The sequence below is a fragment of the Acinonyx jubatus genome, chromosome C2 (assembly GCF_027475565.1).
Source record: "Acinonyx jubatus isolate Ajub_Pintada_27869175 chromosome C2, VMU_Ajub_asm_v1.0, whole genome shotgun sequence".
Taxonomy (NCBI): Eukaryota; Metazoa; Chordata; class Mammalia; order Carnivora; family Felidae; genus Acinonyx; species Acinonyx jubatus.
The window spans coordinates 125,098,410-125,112,541 of NC_069384.1; the positions used below are offsets into that span (position 1 = coordinate 125,098,410).

The 14,132-nt window shown below is 37.7% G+C and overlaps 1 protein-coding gene across 5 annotated transcripts in view; it reads right to left on the minus strand.

Moving 5' to 3' along the window:
• PPP2R3A (protein phosphatase 2 regulatory subunit B''alpha) overlaps positions 1-14,132 on the minus strand; it is a 209,419-nt gene that overhangs the window by 158,601 nt on the left and 36,686 nt on the right. For all 5 annotated transcript variants that reach the window (XM_027061792.2, XM_027061790.2, XM_053221418.1 and 2 more), the window contains one exon: positions 3,734-6,157. In XM_027061792.2, the coding sequence (XP_026917593.1) occupies positions 3,734-5,719 (1,986 nt within the window). In that variant the 5' untranslated portion in view covers positions 5,720-6,157. The remainder of the gene's footprint in view (positions 1-3,733; positions 6,158-14,132) is intronic.

Here is a 14,132-nt window from a genome sequence, read left to right on the forward strand (position 1 = left end):
TCTCACACTCCGTGAGTTCAAGCCCCACGTCAGGCTCTGCGCTGACAGCTCAGAGCCGGAGCCTGCTTCACATTCTGTGTCTCCCCCCTCTCTGCCCCTTCCCTGCTCATGCTTTGTCTCTGTCTCAAAAATAAATTAAAAAAAAAAAACATTAAAAAAAAACATAACAAAAACAAAAGCCTTCTTTAGCTCCCCACTCTGAGTTTAGCATAGCACATAGGTCATTCATAAGTTGGCCCCAACCTACCTCTCTGATTTTATTTCCTATTACTGTTTGTTAATGCTCTTCAAGAATAAAAAACATGACAAATAACACTGTAAAAACTTAAAGGAGATAAAACACTAACTTCAGGGTAGTGGTTATTTCTGGAACGGGATGTGGAAACTAGGGAGGGGACCTCTAGGATTTCAACTATATCTGAGATGATTTTTGTTTTAAACAATGATGATGATAATACAAATATTAATAAACAAAGATCTGAAGCTAATATGATAAAATGTTAAGATTTGACAAAATAAGTGATAATAAGGAGTGTTTTTTCTATCATTCACTATACTTTTCTATTTGTTTAAAATAGGCATTGACAGGGGCGCCTGGGTGGCTCGGTTGAGCGTCCGACTTTGGCTCAGTGTGATCTAGCGGCTCCTGGGTTCGAGCCCTGCATCAGGCTCTGTGCTGACAGCTCAAAGCCTGGAACCTGCTTTGGATTCTGTGCCTCCCTCTCTCTCTGCCCCTCCCCTGCTCTCACTTTCTCTCTCTACCTCTCAAAAATAAACATTAAATTAAATAAAATGAAATAAAATAAAATAGGCATTGACAACATACACTCTTGTGGGCCAAATCTGGCCCACTGCCTGTCTTTTAAGGCTGAGAGCTAAGAACAGTTTTACATTATTAAAGGGTTGTTTAAAAAAAACAAAGAAGTCTAAGTGACAGAAGCCTTGTGACCTACAAAGCCTTAGATATTTACATCTGACCCTTCGTAGAAAATATTTACCAACCCTGGTTTAAAATAATTCATAAGAGCCACCTGGGTGGCTCAGTTGGTTGAGCATCCGACTCTTGATTTCAGCTGGGATCATGATCCTGAGTTTGAACCCTGCATCAGGCTCTGTGCTGAGCATGGAGCCTGCTTAGGATTCTCTCTAAAATAACAACAACAACAACAACAATAGTAATAATAATTATTATTATAATTAAAATACTAGTCATTTCATTTTAATTGAAATGTGCAAATTATTATTATTCATAGGAAGCAAAGAAAGATTTAAAAAAAAGAGAACAAGTAGGAAGGCATCTGAGTCAAGGAAGAATGGTTTTATTTTCTTGTGTTAAGTATCTTCAGGAGTTAAACATTTTATATCACCTTTCTCTTTAAATTAGCTTTTTATGAATTACTTTTTCAACTTTTATCAAGAAATTTCATCAAATTTTATTCTGTCTTATGGTAATGGGACTTATTTAAAAGAGTGATGGGAGACTCTTTTAATAAGATTTGATCTTAGTCCATACTTGTTCAAAAATTGGAAAGCTCATTTAGAGCCCAGTGTGGGATTTTTAGTTAGGTGTGCTTAGATTGGGAGGGTCAGAGGGGACCTGCTCATGAGCTGTCAGCCAGGAACATAGGAGAGGTATTACATGGGACTTATTCTTGGCCTCAGGTTCACATTTTCTACTTTCTTTTCAGATAATTTTTTCTTTTCTCACAGAAGATAATGGGGGAGAAGGGTTAAATAAAATTCAAAACACTGTATTAAGGTAAGTTTCTGGTTATAATGGTTGTGAGATGTTGGAACAGGTCAGTGGAGATGGTGAACTTTTTTTTTTTTTTTTTAATGAGCAGACAGGTTACTGAGGGGGAAATAGTGAGATAATATATCTAAATATCTTAGCATGCCTTAGCTTACAAGAACTGTTAGCTCTTATGTTATTACCATTCTGAGATTTCTATATAGGTATTTTCTTTTCTTTATAAAATATTAAGCAAATCACTATTGCCTATGTACACTGAAAGCATTTTCCTCTTATTTTTGTAACTAATTTCCATTTTCTCCTCCCAGCATAGACCAACTTCACTAAAGATATTACCAGTTGTAAATCAATGAATGAGGAGACTCACAGATTTCACAGAAATGCTCAGTGAATGTTTGAGAATATCTAGACCCAAATCATTTCATAACCTTAAGTATGTACGTATAGCTTTAAATTTTAGTGTCGCTGATAACTACAAATGTGCATAGCACAGCCACAAAATAAATACAATGTAAAAATTATTCACCTGATCACAATATTTTTTCCCACTTAAATGAAAATATTAATGAGAATGTTAAAATTAACATTAACTTTTTAACTTGGTCATATATATGCCACCTCTAACATCCAATTATTCTTTTTTAAATTTACTATAAAGACACACAAAATGGCATAAAAATAATATAAAAAAGTACTAATGATTCACCACCAGATTATGAAATTACTAACACTACTGAGGTCCCCTGGACATCCTTCCTCAGTTCCATCTCTCTTCTTTCCCCAGAGATTAATCATTGTTCTGAACATTGTATTTGGTGTGTCCAAGTATTTCTTCATAGTTTTTGTACAATGACATAACCTCTAAATAATTCACATCATTATTTTACAATTTATTTTGTTAATTTCGATATATGTGCCATATGTCATACATTCACGTGGTAGAGACAATGCTCACTAGGTATATTCTATGTGCTTCCCTGTGTTTCTTAGCTTTTGGGCTGAAATCACTGGACTGTGAGTGGATGGGAAGTGTGTCACATGTGGGAATAAGGCAGTAAAAAGCAACATCTCTTTCTTCCCCATCCTCTGTGAACTTATAAGTCATGTATTCCAGATGGGACAATGGGGCAGCTATAGGAACACAGAGCATCTATCACCCTGGGTCCCTGAGTGAGGTGGAGCAGAACCTACTGCCAACCCATGTTAGACATAGAAAACGAAAAAGAAATAACTGTTGTGCTAAGACATACACACATACACCCAAGGGGGAAGATAACTGCCTTTCAGGAATTATTAAAGCTATACTACCAGTAGCAGGGTAGATTCAAAGCCTTTTGAAAACACTACTATCCTGTGACCCTAGAATGATATTTATTCCCACTTGCATGAAGAAGCAAATCTCATACACTCTAGTCTTTACCTTCTTTGAAGACCCTATTTTACTAACAACCTTTTCAGACAAGGGCCTACATGTTCATGAACTGTTTCCGGTATGTCTGTTTCATTTTCTCAACTAGATGTTAAAGTCTTTAAGGAATCATGCCCTCTCTTTTTTGGTACCCCACACTGCACTTTATAGTCTACACGTGCATATATTGATGCATGGCTGACTGGAAGTATAAGGATTAATATTAAATGTCTAATTTGTGTAAGGCACCTTGCTTGTATTTCACCTAAGTTATCTTGATCCTTATTATTTCCATTACACAGATGAGGATATTAAGGGTAAGTAACTTTCCTTTGGTCACAGAGCTAGAGAGATGAAAGGTGTGAGGAGGGCAATTGAAATGTCTGCCTAACTCTAAAGCCCTTGCTTTTTAGTTCTTTTTTTAACGAACTGAATGAGACCATGCCTACTGTAAGGCAGGAACTTTAGTAGAATATGAAATGGCTAACACAAATAGTATTTATTCACAAGTTCTGCACACATTAAAACATTTCTGTGGATACTTGTCAGGACTCCAGATTGTTGGATCTTACCTTGATCACCTCTGGGGTCTGCTGAATCAAAACCACTGAAGTACTTTCTTTAGCTTTATCACCAACAGGACTTCTACAGACTGATAAATTGGCCTGGGAGGAAGTGGTCAAGGTTTCCTGTAGAATCTGCATCATTTCCTTTTCTTGTGATAGGCTGCCTCTGCCCGATTTGCATTCAACTAGTTCTTGAGCAAAGTCTTCAATGCTTTCTAGAATTCGTAGTAAGAGGACTCGATCCTCCTCCTCTATTTTGTGTCCACTGGTTTCAATAATCCTTGTTAGACAGGAAGGCGAGACTTTCTCGGTGGCTGCAGAGACTTTAGATTTAGGTTCAAGATCTATAGGAAGCTGATCAGTTAATGGACTAGGACTACTTAGAGAGTTAGAGCTTTTACCTTTGGCAAGTGGCTCTCTTAGAGAGGTCTCCATTTTCTGTGAAAATGATTCCAAATCCATTAACAATTTATCTATCTCCTCCTGGCTGTTAAGATTCATAAAATCTCTGTGGCCTCCCTCTTCAACTTTAGGAACTTTTGATTTAAAATCCTCCTCAGGTAGATTAACAACTGGTTTCTCAAATATCTTACCACTTTCATTTTGCACAGAGGCAGGACATTTTTTAAGATGAGTAACACGGTTTGAAAATGCTGCTTTATCTTCATTTAACAACTGACCAGGTCCATTCTCTGCCCTTTGTCCTTTATCTGATGCTTTGTTTCCATCAGACTCTTCTTCAATATAAAGGGTTTCCATTAGGTCATTAGAAGAAACATTTTCTAAAGGGTTCATGGTTAACGACTGTGATTGAAGCTGGGTATCTTTTAGGGTTCTGGGATCATTTATTTCAGAGTTATATAAGGGATTTGTAGAGTTATTTGGAATGGAACTTACAGCGTCTGTTTTCCTAGAACTGTGTTTGTCATCCTGCAGTTCTATAGTTTGAAACTGTCCAGAGTCAGGGGCTGAGAGCTGGACAACATCTTCATATTTAGGGGGTTGTTCAGTGTCAAATACTGGGGAAAAGGGAGTCAGTTGTAAACTGGGCATATTACTGACGAGTTCTGTTAAATCTATAGCATCATTATTCCCAGGCTGCATGAATTCAAATGGTAGCTTTTTCAGATAGGATGCTAACCTGGTCATTACATTCATATAGACAGTTTCAGAGCTAGAAATTGCATCATTACCATTTCCTTCATTGATGCCACTCCCTGACTTTTTCTTTATGCATTGTTTTATGATATCTGTACATTTTTTCAAATCCTCAGAGCATTTCAGCAAGATGTCCAAGCACATCTTTATGTCTGTTCCAGAAGAAAAATTATCTATTTTATGTTTTTCCAAAATCTGAGTAACCAGGTCTTCTTCAGAGAAGTTGTGAAGAAGCACTGATGTCAAGTTTGCATCAAGTGAGTTTCTATGGGACAAAGATTTTTCCTCAACTGAGGAACTCCGGAGTAAACCAAAGGATGGGGAGTTCCCATCATTGTTATAATGGCCACAGAGCAAGTCAAAATCAACTGACCTCCTATTAAATGAGTCAGACTTAACTTTTCTTCCCTTTTTGTAAGCTGCATGGTTAGAGTTTTTGAGCTTTTCAAAGGAAAATTCTTTTATTTTCCCGCTAGCAAAACTGATTGCTTCTCCTGCAATGTCTTTTAAGTTACAGGTGTTCTGAAATGTAGATCCTTTCTTGACCCTGGATATGCCTGTTAGGGCCTGCTGGTGATAGTCACCCTCAGCTGAGGAAAACCCATTTTCGTGGGGTAGAAACATAGAGTTCAGATCTGCATCTTTGAACTGAGACACAGGGATGTGCAAGAGGTCTGCACAAACACTATGATGTACCACAATGCAATCAACTCCATGTGTAAAGGTGTGGCAGGTTCCAGTGCAATAATGTATAGCTTGCTCAAAACGTCGGTCTATCACCACACTGCTGTAGTGGTTCACAGTACTGACTACAAGTCTATAAGTTGCTGCCATAATATCGAATCCACTCAGTGATGGGAGTTGGAATTTTCTAGAACTTATTTCAAGTAAATCCTCTTAACTTACACTCAGGTGAAAATATACTTGATGACAATGTTCAGTGGTTTCTTGCAAATAAAATGACCTTTCCCACAAAGAAAAAAACATCTAAATTTGAGGTTTGGTAACTGTCAGGATACAGTAGCTACTGCACATATGTGCTTGTATTATTAGCAAGTCTAATAATTTAATAATTGTGTTCTTTAGTTTTATTTAGTAATCTCATAATACTGTAAGTTTATAAAATCGTCTTTTAGTTCTTCAGCAGTTCTATGATGCAGAAACTTATTGTCATAAATTTACTGTCATAAATCTTAGTTGGAAGTACAGAAGTATTGTGATAACTCAGTCCTCCAAAGATTTAAATGATCCATTTTTTTTTGAGTGACAAACCTAAAAAAAAAGAAAAGAATTTTAAAAATACGATTTCTTAATACTGAGAGTTCTTTTATTTCCTCTTTTGCCCCCCCACTGCAGTTAATCATCAAGCCTTATTCTTTGCCATATCACTGCTTATCTTTGATTCATGTCTTTGTTTCATCACACCCTGTACTCCTTACTATGAGAGTATTACTACCTCAACTCTGCCTTGTTACAACTGCCTTCCAGTTGATATTTCTTACCCTACCCTCCTTGCCACCTTACACAACACCAATAAGCTTAGATTTAGATGGCTTTTTTATCCCTCACCGTTCAAGAATTCACACTCCTTATCTCCATCATGCATCCTACTTCGATTTGACTTATTTTCAAGACTTTCAACATCTGTTCCCATCCACCTATAACTTTATTTTCTGCTATGGCCCTGAACCAACCTTTTGCTTCCATCAACCTAATCTTCTCATAGACTGCCAACACACAGTGCTTGTCCTTGATTCTATAACTTCCTCTGTACTTGGAAATTATTCTTTCATCATCTTCTCTTTTCTTACCACCTAAGAAAGAAACAGCCTTCATCACTGCTCTTGATCCTATCCTCTCAGACCCTGCCACATGAAGATCTCTTATTACCAAATGGACAGAGTTTACTTAATCATCCTGACTTTAAAAAAAAAAAAAAAGGCTTTTAAAACATGCTGTGGATACTTTCTAAAAAGGTTCAATTTACTTGCTCAATAAATACTGAGTGCCTGGGGTGCCTGGGTGGCTCAGTGGGTTGAGTGGCTGACTTCAGCTCAGGTCACGATCTCACGGTTGTTGAGTTTCAAGCCCCGTGTTGGGCTGTGCGTTGACAGCATGGAGCCTGCTTCAGATTCTCTGTCCCTGTCTCTCTCTCTCTATCTCCCTGCTGCTTCCCTGCTCATTTTCTCTCTCAAAAATAAACATAAAAATATATACATACATACTGAGTGCCTACTATGTGCCAGGCACTTGTTAAGTGCTAGGGATACAGCAGTGAATAAAATAAAGTCCCTATTCTTATGGAGTTAATAATGTAGTTGGAAAAAGAAAAACAACATGTATGTAAACATGTAACTTAAACATGGTGACATGTGCTATGGAGAAAAATGAAGCAGGGCAGGGGTTCAGAAAGAATGAGAAGGGTTATAATGTGCAGTCAGGGAAGACCTCACTGACATCTGAACCAAGACCTGAAAGAAAAGAGAGAACACACTGAGGACGTATTTTGGGCTAAATCATCTCAGACAGAGTTAACTATAGGTGCAAAGGCCCTGAGGTGAGAGTATGCTTGATTTACTAAAAGAATGACAAGGAGGCTAAAGTGACTTGGACGGAGAATGCAAGTGAGGTAGTGTGGAAGGTAAGGTCAGAAAGGAAAGGTGGGAGTCTAAATCATGCAGAATATGTAGATTCTTATGATGAATTTGGCTTTATCCTGAGCAAGCTGGGAAACAACTGATGGCTACTGAGCAGAGGAATTAACATGATCAGACTTACATTTTAAATTGGTAATTTTGGCTGCTATATTCAGAAGAAACTGTGAAGGAGCAAGACAAACAGCAGAGAAACAAATTAGAGGCTACTGCAATAAACTGGGCAAGAAGGCTTGGGGGCTTGGAGCAGGAGAGTAATAGTGGAGAAGTTTAGATGCTGTATCTATATCAAAGGTAGAGCCAAATAGGATTTGCAAAGGATGGATGTGCAGTATTACTAAACCAAGAATAATGCAGTCAAGCAATGATAGTAAGGAGATGATGATGGAAATGAAGGACAGCATCAATTTCACTACACCATCAAAAGCAGTGGCATTTTAACAATGACAATCTTTATCCACTTAATGAGAAAAAGAACTTTAATTTCATTTTTATTTCTTCAATCCTAGAAAACTCTTTTTTGCTTATTACATTTCTTCTTTGGTACATTGTCTCTTCATATCTTTTGGTCATTTAGGTATTAGAGACTTAGTGAATACACATACAATTAACTTATGAAGAACCTTTTATTTTGTTGAATTCTTATGCTAGAGTACATTTCCTGGCTCTCTGGATTCAATGATTACTCTGTTTTTACGCCAGTCCTACCCTATTGTAATTGCGGTTGTTTTAAGTTTTACTGTTTTTGCTTCCCATATCCCTAATTATGATTTTTTAAAGTTTATTTATTTATTTATTGAAGGGGGTGAGGGGCAGAGAGAGAGGGAGAAGGAGAGAAGTAGGCTCCACACTGTCAGCATGGAACCCAATGCAGGGCTCAAACTCACGAACCATGAGTTCATGAAATCAAGAGTCGAAATCAAGACTCAGATGCTTAAGCAACTGAACCACTTAGGTGCCCCACTGTCTTTTTTATACTCCAAATATTCTTTGATGGTCTTCCAGATGTATTTTTTGAGTTGTCAAGTTTTAAGAAAAAATGCTATTGCAATTTCATTACAATTGCAATAAACTTATGAATTATTTTGAAGAAACACTGACATCACTATTAATATTCAGATTTTCTACCCAGGAAGATCTAAATCTTAATTCCAATATTCCTTTAGTTCTGTCTTTGTGGTTTTCCTCAGGTGTGTCACCCCCCCACGCCCATCCCATTCTTATCCTTCAGTGTCTTAACTTTGTTGCTATGTGAATAGATCTTGAGTTACTGCGTTTTCCTCTACTTCCTTGCCTTCCAATCTGAGATGGTGGCTTATATAAAACTATAGAACTAGATCTCATGAAGGATGAAGCTGAAGCAGAAAGAAGTTCCATAGTAAAGGAAGTGGCCAGTAATTCTTAACTGAAAATGCAAAGAAGCCAAGAGGTGTTTTGGGACAAAATACTAGAACATGGCAATAGAAGGAATTACCTTTCCGAGACATGCACAAAAGAGGGGGAAGAAATAACACCAAACGTGAAAACCTATGCATCTTTTAGAAATCCAAAATTTTTCAAGAGCTTTTGGGTAATGATAAGGGATGAAAGGAAAGGAAAACAAGGGATATTACTAAGAAAGTATATTTGGATAATTTTGTAAGAGATATTAGGACTATATCCTAATACAGTTGATAATATAGGTGATAAAACTGGTTCAGAGGCAAAATACATGAGTGTTAGAAAATTTAAATATCCAGAAACCTATGAATATGTGATAAATTCCTAAATTAACATAAAGACTATTTCTCTGAAATTTGAGAAATTAAAAAAGTATTTCTCTAACTTTTGATATAACCAAAACAACCAGTTGATAAGGTAACATGACAGAAAACACAAGTATTCATGTGGTATTAGAATTTGAAATAGTTAAGGAAGAGAGAACACTGGCTTAAGACAGACATGTGCTTTTAGACCAGCATTGCCCAATAAGACATTCTGTGTTGATGGAAATATTCTTTATCTGTTCTGATGTAAATCCCATTAGCCACATGGAGGAGTTATTGGGCACTTTAAATGTGGCTAGTGTAACTGAAGAGCTGAATTTTAGTTTTATTAAAAAATTTTTAATTTTGAAATTATTTTAGACTCACATAGAAGTAGCCACCATATTATACAGAATAGGAATGTAGCTTTCAGAGATTCTAAGACTTTAAAAGAAAAGCATGACAAAAACAGACACAAAGACCAATGGAATAGAGACTCCAGAATTGGACCCACAAAAGTATGGTCAACTCATCTTTGACAAAGCAGGAAAGAATATCCAATGGAAAAAAGACAGTCTCTTTAACAAATGGTGCTGGGAGAACTGGACAGCAACATGCAGAAGAAATGAAACTAGATCACTTTCTTACACCACTCACAAAAATGAACTCAAAATGGATACAGGACCTGAATGTGAGACAGGAAACCATCAAAACCCTAGAGGAGAAAGCAGGAAAAAACCTCTCTGACCTCAGCTGTGGCAATTTCTTGACACATCTTACTTGACACATCTCCAAAGGCAAGGGAATTAAAAGCAAAAATGAACTACTGGGACCTCATGAAGATAAAAAGCTTCTGCACTGTAAAGGAAACAATCAACAGAACTAAAAGGTAACCAACAGAATGGGAAAAGATACTTGCAAATGACATAGGGCTAGTATCCAAAAATCTATAGTATCCAAATAGTATCCAAAATCTATAAAGAACTCACCAAACTCCACACCCGAAAAAACAAATAATCCAGTGAAGAAATGGGCAGAAAACATGAATGGACACTTCTCTAAAGAAGATATCCAGATGGCCAACAGGCATGTGAAAAGATGCTCAACGTCACTCCTCATCAGGGAAATACAAATCAAAACCACACTGAGATACCACCTCACACCAGTCAGAGTGGCTAAAATGAACGAATCAGGAGACTATAGATGCTGGAGAGGATGTGGAGAAACGGGAACGCTCTTGCACTGTTGGTGGGAAGGCAAACTGGTGCAGCCGCTCTGGAAATCAGTGTGGAGGTTCCTCAAAAAATTAAAAATAGATCTACCCTATGACCCAGCAATAGCACTGCTAGGAATTTACCTAAGGGACACAGGAGTGCTGATGCACAGGGGCACTTGTACCCGAATGTTTATAGCAGCACTTCCAACAAGAGCCAAATTACGAAAAGAGCCTAAATGTCCATCAACTGATGAATGGATAAAGAAATTGTGGTTTATACACACAATGGAATACTACTTGGCAATGAGAAAGAATGAAATATGGCCTTTTGTAGCAACAAAAGGATGGAACTGGAGAGTGTGATGCTAAGTGAAATAAGCCATACAGAGAAAGACAGATACCATATGTTTTCACTCTTATGTGGATCCTGAGAAACTTTACAGAAGACCATGGGGGAGGGGAAGGAAAAAAAGGAGGGGGACAGAGGGAGCCAAATCATAAGAGACTCTTAAAAACTGAGAATAAACTGAGGGTTGATGGGGGGGAGGGTGGGAGGGAGGGGAAAGTGGGTGATGGGTATTGAGGAGGGCACCTGTTGGGATGAGCACTGGGTATTGTATGAAACCAATTTGACAATAAATTTCATATTAAAAAAATAAAAGAAAAGCATGAAGAAAAAAATATATGGCAAAAAGGAAGATTGATAGGTTTTAAAAATGCAATTTGATGAAGTTGCCATAGGTAATTTCACTGAGAAAAAAGTGGGAAGAAGAGTTAAAGAACTAATTGCAAATTTAGTTCTCTAAGTTAAAGTTTGGAAGGGACGTAATTGGAAGAGGGAGGAAGCATGTAACAAAGCCAAACCCCAAGGGGTGGCACCAATTTGAATGAGAAGTTTACAGTCTAAAATAATTTGAGTTTTTTTTTTTTTTATATAAAATGCTAAAGAAACCAAGATTACTTCCCTGGTATTTAGTTCAGATCTGTGGGTGTCAAATTCTGCCCTTGTATTCAGACCATGATTAACTGATGCCCAATTGTTCAGCTGGAATCCTAGACATGGAATCTAATCCAACCAGTCTCAATCAGAGATCATAATCTTTCTAATTCAGAACCCCCATGCTATCTTATGTCTCTAAGTGAAAGTCAGGCTACATGGGTTTGAATCCCCACCCTGCCACTAACGGCCTTACATAAGCTGGTTAATTTTTGTCAGCTGTTTCACCCTCAAAACAGAGATAATAACAGTACCCATAACATGAGGCCTAAGTGAACATGTCAAATGCTTAGAACAATGCCTAAGACAAAAGAAATGCTCCATCACTGTTAGCTGTTGTTGGTATAGTTAGTTCACTCATCAAACATTTCCTACTCTGAGTCAGGCCCAGAATAATTCATTACAGTGGCCCTGAGTGTACTTACTGTTTGAAGGCAATGAGAGAATCAAGCACAGTGGGAATCAGGAGCAATAGGGTTGGGCTTCTGTTTTCCCCCATTTGCTCTCACAATTAATACCTTTTCTTGTCAGAAAAGATAGAAAATGTTCATAAGCAAAAAACATAATTACCCATAACACCATTCAGAAGTAACCAGTTAATATTTTTATGGATAGATATACCAACATTTTCTTATGAAAATTTATAAATGTGTATTTTGTACAAAAATTTGACAATACTATGTACTTTAAAACTTACTTCAAGTTAGCAATATCTCATGAATATACTTCCATGTCAAAACAGATCTAGATCATTTTAATGGATATATAATATTCTACCATATGGATACAATAATTTAGCTATCTACCACTGCTATACTTTTGGGTTATTTACTACTTTTTGTTTTAAATAAATAACGACATTCTATACATACACTACATAGTTGTCTATTCTTTTTAAAAAATTTTTTAAAACACTTATTTGTTTTTGAGAGACACAGAGAGTGCAAGTGGGGGAGGGGCAGAGAGCAAGGGAGACACAAAATCCAAAGCAGGCTCCAGGCTCTGAGCTTTCAGCACAGAACCCAACCCAGGGCTTGAACTCATGAGCTGTGAGATCATGACCTGCACTGAAGTCAGATGCTTAACTGATTGAGCCACCCAGGTGCCCCCCCCCCTTTTTAATGTTTATTTATTTTTGAGAGAGAGAGAGACAGAGCATGAGCGGGGCAGAGAGAGAGAGAGAGAGAGAGACAGACAGAATCTGAAGCAGGCTCCAGGCCCTGACCTGTCAGCACAGAGCCTGATGAGGGGCTTGAACCCACAAATTGTGAGATCATGACCTGAGCCAAAGTCGGATGCTTGACCAACTGAACCATCCAGGCACCCCTATTTTCTTAAGATATATTCTAAGTAGCAGAATGCCGAGTCAAAAGCAGTGTTGTGTATGTATGTGTACACATCTTAAAGATTCTTAGATATACAAGGTCAATTTTTCCTCCAGAAAAATGACAAATTAATACTTCCAATATCAGGGTAGGATTGGACCCATTTCCCCATGTTTTCCTTGAGAGACATCACTCTTTAAATCTTTGCTAACTTGACAGATGAAAAAATGGAAGCACATTGTTTTAAATTGTGCCTGAACACTCTTTTATTTACCTCACATTCTGTATTTTGTGTTCATTTGTGAAGCCTTTCTTTATGCCTTCTTGTCTATTTTGAAAGAGAGCATCCAAATTAGACTGAAGAGTCAGGCAAGACTTCCCAAAGTAAGGGAAGGATGTACCTAGTTTTGAAGGATCAATGAAAATTAGACAAAAAGGAAAGAAGAATACTCTAGACAAAGGAAAACGTATTTGTGAAAGCTCAGAGGCCTAACAGGGCACAGTTGAGTTTGGAACTACAAGTAGTTCCAGCTGATTTCACTGGGGGGGAGTGTGCAGACAAGCAAGAGGGGAGGAAACGAGGAGAGCAGCAGGAACTAGACCATAGACTGGTTTGTGTGATAAATGAAGAGCCTGAACTTAATTCTGAAAATCATAAGTAAAAGACCTTTTAGCCTGGGGAGTAACAGAATCAAATTTATATTTTAGAAAGATCATTCTAGCAGCTGAATGGAGACATGGAAATCAATTAGGAAACTATTGTAATAATCCATGCAAGAAGTGGTGAGAATCAAAACCAAGTAGGTGGCAGTAGTTAACAAAGAGGAGGGCAGTGATTAGATAGTCAAAGAAGAAGAATTCACAGAAGAGGAGGAGAAAATGAGAGGGAGGAATCTTGTGTTTAAGGCTTGGGTTTTAGGGGACTAGTGTTGCTACTCCCAACACAGACTTTTTGCTTTTGTTTTAAGGGAGAGTGACCATAGAAAAATAGAGTGTTTTTCTGAATGTGTTGCGGGAAGAGGTACCCGTGGCATATGTAAGTGGCGAATGTGCTGACATGTGAATAAAAAAATCTGGAGGACAGCAGAAAGAACTGGGTTGGCAATGCAGTCCTGAGAGGTTACTCAGGGTGAGTGCATACAGTGAGAAGAGTTCTGGGCTGAGGACAGAACTGGGATCACTGGCATTTCTGGGTTAAACAGAGGAACAGAATTTTTAGAGGAAACATAAGAAGGAAGAGCCAATAAGTAACACAGAAACCAGGAGAAAGCAGTCTCACAGAGGCTGAAGGAGAGACTCAAAATGGAGGT